At 41.1% G+C, this 13,798-nt stretch overlaps 1 protein-coding gene across 2 annotated transcripts in view; it reads left to right on the forward strand.

Annotated features, from left to right (window-relative positions):
* Window positions 1-13,798, forward strand: part of Blm (BLM RecQ like helicase) — an 84,567-nt gene that overhangs the window by 15,286 nt on the left and 55,483 nt on the right. The window contains exons 2-3 of one of the 2 annotated variants that reach the window (XM_057756152.1): window positions 10,491-10,591; window positions 11,675-12,357. In XM_057756152.1, the coding sequence (XP_057612135.1) occupies window positions 10,494-10,591; window positions 11,675-12,357 (781 nt within the window). In that variant the 5' untranslated portion in view covers window positions 10,491-10,493. Of the gene's footprint in view, window positions 1-10,490; window positions 10,592-11,674; window positions 12,358-13,798 lie in introns of those variants that run through there. The other variant, XM_057756153.1, reaches the window with a different exon arrangement.

Below are 13,798 nucleotides of genomic sequence, written 5' to 3' on the forward strand. Positions count from 1 at the left end.
TCAAGACAGGATTTTTCTGTGTAGCTTTGGAGCCTGGTTTGGAAGTCGCTCTGTTTACCATGCTGGCCTCAAACTCATAGAGATCCACCTGCCTCTGCCTCCTGAGTGCTGGGATTAAGGGCGTGCACCACCACCACCTGGCATAAAAGTAAAGGTGGATTTTACGAAAAGTGTTTAATCCATTTTGAGAAAGGCTAGGATAGTTTTATGCACCCAAGGGTAGATGTGTGCTTCTCAGAAAATGTCACCTACCTAGGCCTTGTATTGTTTATTGCTGAGGTTGCTACAATATTCTGTCTGCGTGTATGTCTGCAGGTCAGAAGAGGGCACCAGACCTCATTACAGATGGTTGTGAGCCACCATGTGGTTGCTGGGAATTGAACTCAGGACCTTTGGAAGAGCAGACAGTGGTCTTAACCACTGTGCCATCTCTCCAGCCCCCTCTTTACGCTTTTAGATTTAGCTTTCTTTTCTTGCTATGTTCTTTGGGTCATATAGATTAGATATATTTTGGGCAGTTTTTAAACTTTTTAATTCCTGAATTCTCCTTTGAACGTGTAGATTCTTTATATATTTCTTATCAATTGTTTTGCTTAATTTTGTTAACTAGACATTATTGAAGCATAACCTATTTGTAAAAGGCTGAGAATTACTTAACTCTATTTTTACTGGTTTGTTTTTTTTTTTTTTTTTTTTTTTACTCTTCTACAGTTTTTCCTCCCTCTTCTTTGCCCAGTTGCTCCCAGATCCACCCTCCCTATTTCCCCTCCCAGAGACATCAATCAAACACAGCATCGTATACTATTATAAGACCAGGCATATACTATCACATAAAGGCTGGCTAAGGCAACCCAGTAGGCAGAAAAGGGTTCCACAAGTAGGCAAAAGAGGCAGCAACACCCCCCCCGCCCCCCAATTAGGAATAGCATAAGAACATCAAGCTACTCCTTGCAAGACTCCCTGAGCTCATCCTGTGTTTGACTGTGGGACCCTGCATCATTCGTCAGCTGCTGGATGGAATCTCTCTGGTCTCTTTGATGAGGATTGTGCTAGGCTCTGATCGAGAACACTCTGCAGGTAGGGCAAGCTGTAGGTTTTGTGGCTGTTATCCCAGTCCCTCTACTTGAGGCCTTAGTTACAGAAGATGACCAGTTCAGGTTCCATGTTCCCCATTACTAGGAGTCTTTGCTAGGGTTACTCTTGTTGATTCCATGTAGTTCCTTTGCACTAGGTTTTCACCTCACCCCAAAAATGCCCCCCAATTCCATTCATTTCTCCTAGTATTCCACATGCACACACTTGATCCCCCCCGCCTGTTCCCAATGCCATCACCCCCAGTCCACCCCCAAAATCTATTCTGTTTCCCCTTCCCAGGGAGATCCATGTGTCCCTCTTAAGCCTTCCTTTGCCTCTCTGGGTCTGTGGACCGTAGCATGATTATCTTTTACTTTACAGCTACTACCCACTTGTGAATGAGTATACACCATATTCATTTCTGGGTCTGGGTCACCTCACTCAGGAGGATTGTTTTCTAGTTCCCTCCATTTGCTTGCAAATTTCCTGATGTCATTGTTTTTAACAGCTGAGCAGTACTCCATTGTGTAAATGTACCACATTTTCTTTATCCATTCTTGGTTGAGGGACATCTAGGTTATTTCCAGGCTCTGGCTATTATAAATACAGCTGCTATGAACATAGTTGAGCAAGTATTAGGATCGGGCATCCTTTGGGTATATGTCCAGAGGTGGTATAGGTGGATCTTGAAGTAGGTCGATTCCCAATTTTCTGAGAAAGCACCATACTGATTTCCAGAGTGTCTGTACAAGTTTGCGCTCCCACCAGCAATGGAGGAGTTTTCCCCTTGTTTTCTATCTCGTCAGTATAAGTTGTCATTGGTGTTTGGGGTCTTAGCAATTCTGACAGCTGTAAGAGAGAATCCCAGAGTCATTTTGCTTTACATTTCCCTTATGGCTGAGGATGTTGAATGTTTCTTTAAGTGTTTCTTGACCATTTGAGTTTCCTCTGTTGATAATTTTCTGTTTAGATCTGTACTCCATTTTTAAAATTGGATTATTTAATTTTTTGATATCTAATTTCTTCTTTATATATTTTGGATATTAGCTCTATGTCAGATGTGGAGTTGGTGAAAATCTTTTCCCATTCTATAGGCTGCCTTTTTATCCTAATGATGATGCCCTTTGCCTTACAGAGGCTTTTCAGTTTCATGAGGTGTCATTTATTAATTGTTGATCTTAATATCTGCACTATTGGTGTTCTGTTCAAGCTGTCTCCTGTTCCCGTGAGTTCAAGACTACTCCCCACTTTGTCTTCTATCAGGTCCAGTGTGTCTGGTTTATGTTGAGGTCTTTGATCCACTTGGACTTGCATTTTGTGCATGGTGATAGATAGATATGGATCTGTTTGCATTCTTCTACATGCTGGCATCTGATTAAGCCAACACTATTTGTCGAAGATGCTTTTTTTCCCGTTGTATAATTTTGACTTTTTTGTCAAATCAGGTGCCCATAGGTATGTAGATTTGTGTCTGGGTCTTCGATTCAATTTTGTTGATTAGTGTGTCTGTTTTTATGCCAATACCATGTGGTTTCTATTACTACAGCTCTGCAGGACAGCTTGATGTCAGGGATGGTGTTTCCTCTGGAAGTTCTTTTATTGTGCATGATTATTTAGGCTATCCTGTTTTTGTTTTTTTTTTCATATGAAGTTGAGTATTATTCTTTCAAGGTCTGTAAGGAATTGTGTTAGATTTTTGATGAGAATTGTGTTGAATCTGTAGATTGCTTTTGGTAGAATGTCCATTTTTACTATGCTAGTCCTACTGATCCATGAGTATGAGAGATCTTTCCATCTTCTGATAATCTTCTTCAATTTCCTTCTTTAAAGACTTGAAGGTTTTTTTTGTTGTGTTTTTTTTTTCCATGCAGGTCTTTCACTTGCTTGGTTAGAGTAATGCCAAGATATTTTATATTACTTGTGGCTATGTGATGGGTGTTGTTTCCCTGATTGCTTTCTCAGACCATTTGTCCTTTGTATATAGGAAGGCTCCCAATTTTTTTTTTCAGTTAATCTTGTATTCAGCCACTTTGCCGAAGGTATTTATTAGCTGCAGGAGTTCTCTGATAGAATTTGGGGGTCACTTGTGTATACTATATCTTAATCTGCAAATAGCAATACCTTGACTTCTTCCTTTCCAATTTGTATCCCCTTGATCTCCTTCAGTTTTCTTATTGCTCTGGCTAAGTCTTCAAGTACTATGTTGAATAGATATTGAAAGAGTGGACAGCCTTGTCTTGTTTCTGATTTTAGCGGAATTCATTTGAGTTTCTCTCTATTTAATGTGATGTTGGCTATAGACTTGCTGTAAGTTGCCTTTATTATGTTTAGGTATGTTTCTTACTTACCCCTGATCTCTCCAGTACTTTTATCGTGAAGGATTGTTGGATTTTGTCAGAGGCTTTTTCAGCATGTGATGATATGATCATGTGGTAGGTTTAAAAAAAAAAAGATAAATCTATTTTTTTAAACAACTGTAAATGAGAAGATTCTTGGGAAAATGGGCTTTGAAGCTCTGATAACTATAATTAATTCAGGAATACATTTGGACAGCTGTTTTTCTACTTTAGGTTAGAGAGAGTGTTACATGTCTTGTCCCAGTTTCCTTGCTGTTGCTATGATAAAATACCCTGACAAAGCACCACCAGGGAGAAAGGATTTATTTTAACTTGTAGTTCAATGTACAGTCCATCATGTCAGGGAGGTCAAGGCAGCAGGAGCTTGAACTGGTCACGTGGTATCCACAGTCAGAAAGCAGAGGGATGGATGAGCGTTCATGGCTGCTCAGCTGCCCTCTCCACTCACGGCCCGACCTCCCCAGCCAGGGAAGGTCCCACACATAAGTAAGATGTCTCTTCCTGTTTCACGTGATGTAATGAGTCCATTTTCTCACAGCACACCTACAGGCTCATTTCCCAAATGATTCTAGATTCTATCAAGTTGATTATCAAAACTAGCCCTATTAAAGAGACATACAACATTAATGAGGGTCCTGTCTAAAGTTTCTGTTCAGAAATTGTTTACTTGATGTTTGGTTTGCTAGACAGCCTCTTATTTCTAGGGTCCCAGTTGAGCTTTATGAAGTTATGATTGTTCATGTGTTGAGGCTTACCACTTTTGCCCCAGGGAAGATCACCTTTGCCCACTGGCAAGTCACCTGGTAAGGCTTGCAGAGCTTGGCTGTATTTTCAGGAACGACTTCCTAAAAGCTCTGCTTTCAGCAGAGAACTATAGTAAGGAATAGTCTTTTTGGCAGTCCACCTCTTGATATTCTGAAGTAGCTCTTGTTGCAACAAAAGGAATAAAAGCAAAGTTTGACCTAGAAAAAGAAGTTGTCCTAATTTTGAGAAATCTAAAAATTGTTCATTTATTTATTTATTTGGTTTTTCGAGACTGGGTTTCTCTGTAGCTTTGGAGCTTTTCCTGGAACTCCCTTTGTAGACCAGGCTGGCCTCAAACTCACAGAGATCCCCCTGCCTCTGCCTCCCGAGTGCTGGGATTAAAGGCGTGCGCCACCACTGCCTGGCTGTTCATTTATTTGAAAGAAATGGAATCCTCCACCCAAAAAAAACTTTTCTCTGTCATGTCTCTGTGTTATTAAAGATGTTTATTTATCTATCGTTTACAACTTGATTTGATTTGATTTTATGACAGTCTGTGTAATCTGTTCTGGAACTTACTGTGTAGACTGGCCTTAAAGTCACAGAGATCCGCCTGTCTCTGCCTCTGAGTACTGTTGTGCCACCATGCTTGGCTCATTTTTTGTTCTGTTCTGTTTTTCAAGACAGGGTTTCTCTGTGTAGCCGATTGTCCTGGAACTCACTCTGTACACCATGCTGGTTTCAAACCCAGAGATCCACCTGCCTCTGCCTCCCAAGTGCTGGGATTAAAGGTGTATGCCACCTCTGACTGGCAATACTTATTAAAGGTTTTTTTAAAATATCTTTCTTTTTTATTTATTTATTTATTTATTTATTTATTTATTTATTTATTATGTATACATTGTTCTGTCTGCATGCCTGCAGGCCAGAAGAGGGCACCAGACCTCATTACAGATGGTTGTTAGCCACCATGTGGTTGCTGGGAATTGAACTCAGGACCTTTGGAAGAGCAGGCAATGCTCTTAACCCCTGAGCCATCTCTCCAGTCCCCTTTCTTTTGTTTTAATAATTATATATTTTCTAACAGTAGTCCTTTTCTTATTACTCTTCCTTTGTTATTGTTTATAATTTTGTATAAACATACATGCATGTATAGCATATGGTCTCAAGTGTACATGCATGAGCCTGTGTGTGCCCACATATATGGGAGCCAGAAGAAATTGGATGTTTTTCTTTCTTTTCTTTTCTTTTTTATTTTTTTTGGATTTTTCGAGACAGGGTTTTTCCGTAGCTTTTGGTTCCTCTCCTGGAACTAGCTCTTGTAGACCAGGCTGGCCTCGAACTCACAGAGATCCGAGTGCTGGGATTAAAGGCGTGCGCCACCACCACCCGGCTGGATGTTTTTCTGTATGTCACTCTCTGCCTTATTCCTTTGCGACAGGGTCTCTCACTGATCCTGAAGGTAGGCTGGTGGCCAGCAAGCCCTAGTGATTTTCCTGCCTCTCCCCACTCTCCAGCACTGGTTGTAGGCACGTAGCCACACCTGGCTTTTTAAATGGGTGCTGGGATCTGAACTTAGGTCCTCATGCAGACAGTGCCCTTGCCTACTGAGCCATCTTTTCCAGCTCCGTCTTAGTATTTTTAGGATATTTAATATACTTGGCTAACTTAGATAATCAGTTCCTTCTGTTTTATTGGTTGATTGATTGATTTTGGTTTTTCAAGACAGGGTTTCTCTGTAGCTTTGGAGCCTGTCCTGGAAGTAGCTCTTGTAGACCAGGCTCGTCTTGAACTCACAGAGATCTGCCTACCTCTGCCTCCTGAGTACTGGGATTAAAAGTATGCGCCACCACCACCCAGTTTAGTTTTTATTTTTTAATTTTTATTTCTATAGATGTTTTGCCATGGGTGTCGAGTTTTCTGGAACTGTAGTTATAGACATTTGTGAGCTGCCATGTCAGTACTGGGAATTGAACCCAGATCCTCTGGAAGAGCATTCAGTGCTCTTAACCATGGAACCATCTCTCCAATCCCTTTTTATTTATTTTTATGATCATTGTTGCTTAAATTATTTGGATAATTTAAAATAACTAGTTTTAAAGATAAGCCTTGAAGTGACCAATGGTTAAAGTGCTTTTCTGCTACTTTAAAACTCCATAAATAGGGCTGATGAGATGGTTTAGTGGATAAAGCCACCTGCTGCCAAAACTGATGACTTGAATTTGATTCCCAGAACTGGTGTGGTGAAAGGAGAGAACTGATGTTTTATATATATCTATATCTATATCTATATCTATCTATCTATATATATATATATATATATACACACACACACACATATATATATATTATGTGTACAATATTCTTTCTGTGTGTACATTTGCAGGCCAGAAGAGGGTACCCCATTACAGATGGTTGCGAGCCACCATGTGGTTGCTAGGACTTGAACTCAGGACCTTTGTAAGAGCAGGCAATGCTCTTAACCTCTGAGCCATCTCTCCAGCCCCAGAAGTGATGTTTTTTACAAGTTATCTTTTGAGCTCCACACACTCAATGAACAGACAAATAGTAAAAAGGCAAAGGGATTATGATGTCACAGGTCTTGAATCCCAGGAGCCTGTAAACCCAGCGCTGTGAGGCAGAGGTAGGCAGATCTCTGTGAGTTAAAGACAGCTAGGATTACATAGAAAGACCCTGCCTCAAAACAACAAAATTAGAACAAACAAAAAGTTAAAGTGTGTGTGGGGGACTCTTTAGAAGATATTTTCCTTAGAGCCCTGGCTGGTAGCAGAGGCCTGTAGTCCAACTACTGGGGAGACTTAAGGCAGGAGGATCTTGGTTTCAAGGTCAATCTGGAAAACTTAGTGTGACCCTGTCTCAAAGTCAACGTTTTTATTTTTATTTTTTTTTAATTTATTTATTTATTATGTATACAACATTCCTTCCATGTATGCTTGCATACCAGAAGATGGCACCAGATCTCATTATAGATGGTTGTGAGCCACCATGTGGTGGCTGGGAATTGCACTCAGGACTTCTGGAAGAGCAGTCAGTGCTCTTAACCTCTGAGCCATCTCTCCAGCCCCAAGTCAAAGTTTTTAAAGGGGTAAGAATGTACCTTAGTAAGAGTTCACTTGCCTAGGGTGTATGAAGCCCTAGCTAAATTTAATCCTCAGTACCACCAAAAATTTAAAAAAAAAAAAAAAAAAGACTACCTCTGAATATCATGATCTGGTTGTTAAATAATATAGGCTCCCTTGATTTCTGATCTGAAATCTTATTAATTTAAGACATAGTTCAAATTAGATTCCTTTAATCATCAATTGTGGGATAATGCTCTTGTACCCTGTAAAGATTTGTCACTTGTATTGGTTTAATAAAATGGTGGTTCATCAGTAGATAGGAAGGAAGTATAGGCAGGGCTACCAGACTTCTGAGAAGAGGAAAGAGAGGAAAGGCCGAGTCTGCAGTCACCACCCAGATGTAGAGGAAGATGAAAATGCTGCACTGAGCTGGGCAGTGGTGGCGTATGCTTTTTTTTTTTTTTTTTTTTTTTTGGATTTTTCGAGACAGGGTTTCTCCTGTCTCTTTTGGTTCCTGTCCTGGAACTAGCTCTTGTAGACCAGGCTGGCCTCGAACTCACAGAGATCCGCCTGCCTCTGCCTCCCGAGTGCTGGGATTAAAGGCGTGCGCCATCAGCCCACTGAGCTGGGCAGTGGTGGCGTATGCTTTTAATTCCAGCAATCAGGGAGGCATAGGCAGATGGATCTCTGTGAGTTCAAGGCCAGCCTGGTCTACAGAGTGAGTTCCAGGACAGCCAGAGATACACAGAGAAACCCTTTCTCGAAAAACCAAAATCAAAAATCAAAACAACAAAAAAAGAAAATGTTACAGTGGGAAAAGTTACCAAGCCACATGGCTAAACATATATAAGAATTATGGATTAATTTAAGTTGTAAGAACTAGTTAATAATGAGCTTAAGCTAATAAGCCAAACAGTTTATAGGCCTCTGTGTGTTTCTTTGGGGCCAGGCAGGACAGAAACCTCCGTCTACAATCGTGTGTTCTTTCCATCATTTGTTTTCTGGGATAGGTGTAGACCATGCTGACTTTGAGCTTACTGTGTACCTCAGGCTGGCCTCAAACTCTGATTCTCCCAAGTGTTGGAATTACAGGTATGAGCCACCATGCTTGACTTGGATATGGTTTTCCAGTTTGTTTGACCCTCTATTTTGTTTAAGAAAAAAAAATCACTCACAGGTATGCCCACCCAGATGTAGTCAAGTTGACAACCAAGAGTTGCCACCATAAGTCTACCACTTGTCAACTTAACACAATCATATCTCCTTATGTCATGCTTAATTTCCAAATAAAAACAATAATCATAATTGTCATAATTACATCTAACAACTATTCTACATAGTTACTATTCTACATACTATTCTACATAATTACATCTAATAACTATTCTACATAGAATCACAAAATGCATTATATATTTAACCAGGTTATTATTACATCTAACATGATAGAACTATCCCTCCTGAAACAGCAAACACTTCTATCTTAGTCATTGTTTGTCGCGGTCCCCCTCGGCCAGCAAGGAGGATGCACGATACACTGGAGCTCTTCTTGCTAAGCAGTTTTATTCAGGACCTTTTGACAATTGTAAAATCTCTCTCACTCTCTCCCTCTCTCCTTGGGCAAAACCTCCCAGCCCTTAAGTAGGCATGGGCAACCAACCCCGGATTGCCAGGTGGGCACTGCCCATAGGTCCACGCATATGCAAGCAGCTGACAATCATTGCGTGATAATAGCATAAGTCAGGCCTAGTTGATATTAGGAGTTGATTATCACAGAGAGCACTCGCTTTCGGGATCGCGGAGGGCAGGAGCTAGCACCATGAGGTGCAGCTCCACGCAGCTCTCTACACATAGCCATCAGGTGTGACTCCACGCGACTCTCTACAATTGTTCTCTTGCAACGAAGAGTCACCATAACCACAACTCTTATAAAAAGAAAGAATTGGGGCTTGCTTAGGTTTCAGAGGCTTAGTTCATTGTCGTCATGGTGGGGAGCATGGCAGCATGCAGAGAAACATGGTGTTGGAGAAGTAGCTGAGAGTTCTACATCTGGATCTGCAGATGGGAAGGAGGGAAGAAGGGAGGGAGGGAGGGAAGGAAGGAAGTGGGGAAGAGACACTGGGCCTGGCTGGAGCTTCTGAAACCTCAAAGCCTACCCCCAGTGATATACTTCCTTCAACAAGGCCACACATCCTAATCCTTCTAATCCTATCAAAGAGTTCCCCTACCTGGTGACTAAGCATTCAAATATATGAGTCTATGAGAGTCATTCTTAATTAAAACACCACACCTAGTATCAGGAAGAAATGGGGCCTGTAAAGTGGTTCAGTGGGTAAAGGTGCTTGCTCTGTAAACCAAGGACCAGGTTCAATCCCTGGAACCAACGTAAAGGTGGAAAGAAAGAAGCAGCTGCACAAAGTTGTCCTCTGACCTCCACAAGTGTGGCAGGTGCCCCTCCATCACGCATGCGTGCAGCTGTACATACACACTAACTGTGAATGCTGTCTAAATCCAGGTAGAGTGGGAAAGGGGGGTATAGCTTATCTGAAATAACCTCCTTTTAAACTCTTCATAGATGACCACTGTCTTCCTTTAGCTCAGTGACATCCAGGTGGTTTGAGCTGTGCTTTATCTGGGTGAACGCTAAACAGTGCAACACTTGTTACACAAGGGATATAAATGGATGTGACACACTGTTCTAGGCTGGAGCCAGCTGATTATGCAGCACGCTCTCTTGCTGGTCAACCTTTGCACTCGCTGCAGATGCTCTTCTATCTTTACCAGATTTTTACCTTTGGACAGAGAATTCACTGACTGGGTGTTCTTTCTAGTTTGCTTTGATTATTCCTCCCTCCTCCCTTGTCCTCTTCCCTTTTACCCTCCAAGCCTAGGCCAGACCCCTTTTTTCTACAGCCCCTTTCTAATCATTGCTTCTCTAACATCTATTGTGTTGATTTTAGCATCTGTTGAGGAAAGGGGGGAAACCAGGCCATTTGTTATTCAAGTAAATCTTTAGCTAGTTAAAAATAATGTTTTAAATGTCACCAGATGTAAATGATAAAGCAATCTGTTGACCAGAAAAAGAAAAAAGAAAAGTAAAAGAAGCAATAAAAGCATGTTACTCTGGGCACATTTGGAACAGTGACTGAGTCTAGTCCTTTACTGCCTCAATAAATATGTTGAATGGTACAAAGTACCTAACTCCACTAATGGTTGCCCTCTTCCTCTTTAGATCATGGCTGCTGTTCCTCTGAACAATCTACAGGAGCAACTGCAGCGCCACTCAGCCAGAAAACTTAATAATAAACTGAATCTTACAAAACCCAAATCTTCGTAAGTATATTTATTAGCATGTGGACAATAACTCGTGTCTAAAGTAGGATCCCATCTGTATCTCTCGGTGGCCTAGAACTCACTGTGGTTCAGGCTGGCTCCCTCACACCTGCAGCAGCCTGCTTTAGCCTCCTGTGTGCTAGGACTGTCACCACACCTGCTTCTTCCGGCTCAGCCATTTGACAGAGGAGGTGAGGGGCTTGTTGGTTTTCTAACTTTGCAAATTGCCAGTAGAGTGTATTCAGGCAGATCTGGGTAGTGATTGCTCTGCAGCTTTACACCGTTCCTGGCGCATACTTACTCAGCAAAGTTGGATGAACAGTAATGAATTTTCTTGAAAATATGAGCAGATATTATACTTGAATATAATCTCATATGATCTGCCAAACTTTGTAGGGAAATGACCACTCTTGTTCTGATGTCTCCTGCAAGCTATATCCCAAGTTTCTAATGGTGCCCAATAATAATTTGTATTTGTTGTGCCCCTAGGGTGCAGGCACTGCTCCAGGTGCACCATGATCTCGTGCCATTAATTTCAGCACCTAGCCAGGACTCCTTCCTCCATTATGTCCTTCAGATCTCAGCAGTTTCTTTGCTTTCTTTCTTTCTTTTTTAACTCTTTTTGTCTCTTAAAAAAAATATATTTTTTATCAGAATAACTAAAGCCAGTTAGAGTACCAACCTTTTTTTTTTTTTCACACATTCTGTCTCTTCCCTCTGAAGGTCTTATTAAGGATTGGCAGCCTGAGAAATAAAGTGTGGGCCTGGCCTAGGAACTCTGAGACTCAGTAGTTAGCCTCTGAATGGGAAGGATCAGAGAAGCCAGATGCATTTGTTACTTGGGAAAATTTCAAAGCCACAGAGGGAGATGGATTCTGTGCTTATTTGTAATAAAACTAATGTAGTTTGCATTTGAAAATCTGCTTTATAGGTGAGTGAGTTAGGTAAAATGGAAATGGATCTACCTAGGGCTGAGATTGTAGCTTATGTTAGAACACTTAGCATACATGAGGCCCTGGGTTCAGTCCCCAGCATCAGAAACAAATGAATTAACCTAATTTCAGCTTTTTCATTGTTTTTCAGAGGTTTTACTTTTAAAAAGAAATCATCAGAGGGAGATGTGTCTGTAACCAGTGTGTCAGTGGTAAAAACCCCTGCGCTAAGTGATAAAGATGTGAATGTGTCTGAGGCCTTTTCAGTCACGGAGCCTCCGCTGCACACACCAAAGCAGCAGCCTGGGACTGATGACTCCTTCAAAAACTCCCCGGGAGGACAGCAAACCAAGGGGCCCTGTCCTGAGCCTCTACTGCTGGACTTGGCGCAGACGCCTCAGGAAGTCTCAACTGTAAAAACCCCAGCTGTAAAGAAACCCCACATTGCTGTTTTCAAGAAATTAGAATTTAGTTCTTCACCAGATTCCCTCAATGACTGGGCTGATATGGATGACTTTGATATTTCAGCATCCGATGCATTTGTTTCTCGGACCAAAAATCCTGCTGTAAGAGCAAGCACCGCTCAGAAATCAAAAAAGACTAAGAGAAACTTTTTTAAACCACCACCTCATAAAGCAAGTACAGTAAAGGCTTATTTGACACCTTCTTCCCCGGAAAACCCACAAGTGGATTTAACCAAGGACCAGAAGGATGAGTCAGAATGCCTGAGCAGTGATGTGATTGTCATCGACAATGACCCTTGTTCTGAAGAGCTCGGGAAGAAAGATACTCAGGAAAGTCAGTCTTTGGAAGCTCATTTTGGAGCTGAAAAAGGTAGCCATCATCTCATCTTCATTTCAGTATGTTTACAATACTTTTTTAATTGAAAGCTAAGCATTGGGAACAGTGGAAAGCAGTTTTGTTCTTGAGGGTCTTAATATCTGCTATGTCGGGGTTAGCTCTGTGATTTTATACATGAAGAAAGTAAGGTCTGCATTGATGGTAATATTTAATCATTCTGTTTATTACAGTCACATATCACTTAGTGACAAGGATATGTTTTGTTTTGTTTTTTTTAATTTATTATGTGTACAGTGTTCTGCCTGCATGTACAGCTGCAGGCCAGAAGAAGGCACCAGATCTCATTACAGATGGTTGTGAGCCACCATGTGGTTGCTGGGAATTGAACTCAAGACCTTTGGAAGAGCAGTCAGTGATCTTAACCTCTGAGCCATCTCTCCAGCTCCAAAGATATGTTCTGAAAACACATTATTATGCCATGTCATCTTGCCAGTACCATAGTGCACTTTAACCTAGATGGCAGAGCCTACTATACACCTAGGCTATATGGTTTGCCTCTTGCTCAGAGGCTCCAAAACCATACATCTGTGAATACTGTAGGTGTTTGTGCACAATGGAATATATCTGTGTATCCAAACATTTCTAAATATGCAAAAAGTATAGTAAATATAAATATTGTACTGAATAGAGTATATACCACGAATGGAGCTGAGAACAAGAAGCTTTTCTGAGCGAGTGGAAATGAATGTGGAGGCATAGGATGTTGCTAGCCGTTTCCGTACATTGTAAACACTGCACTTAGCTTAGAGCAAATTCATTAAACATTTACACTTCCTCAATAATTACTTTTAGTTTGTTGTAATTTTTTTTTTTTTTTTTTTTTTTTTTTTTTTTTTTTTTTTGGTTTTTCGAGACAGGGTTTCTCTGTAGCTTTGGAGCCTATCCTGGAACTAGCTCCTGTAGACCAGGCTGGCCTCGAACTCACAGAGATCCGCCTGCCTCTGCCTCCCAAGTGCTGGGATTAAAGGCGTGCACCACCACCGCCTGGTTTAAAATTCTTTTAAGAGTTGGGTCTTGCTTTGTGTTCAGGCTTGTCCTGATCTCCTGGACTCAAGGCATTACCACCACCACTCTTCCCTTATATTTTAGGAATTGAATCTAGGAATGTGTGCACTAGATAAACACTATCACTGACTTATATTCTCAGCTTTTTATTTACTGTTTATTTGTGACAGGATCTCACCACATTTTCTACATACACCTTAAGCTTGCAGTCTTCCTAGCCTAGCCTTCTGGGTAGCTGGAATTATAGACCATTCTTCTACCTCAGCCTCCTTAGCAGCTCTACATGCAACATCCCGAGACTAAAATTGTAAACACCAGTTCTATTAAAATTGCTACACAATGAGAAAGGGGTGAAAAGTAATTGATTTAAAAAAAAAACAGCAAAACTCTAGTTTAATCTCTTGTGTTG

Source organism: Chionomys nivalis, chromosome 23 (assembly GCF_950005125.1).
Source record: "Chionomys nivalis chromosome 23, mChiNiv1.1, whole genome shotgun sequence".
NCBI classification, from domain to species: domain Eukaryota; kingdom Metazoa; phylum Chordata; class Mammalia; order Rodentia; family Cricetidae; genus Chionomys; species Chionomys nivalis.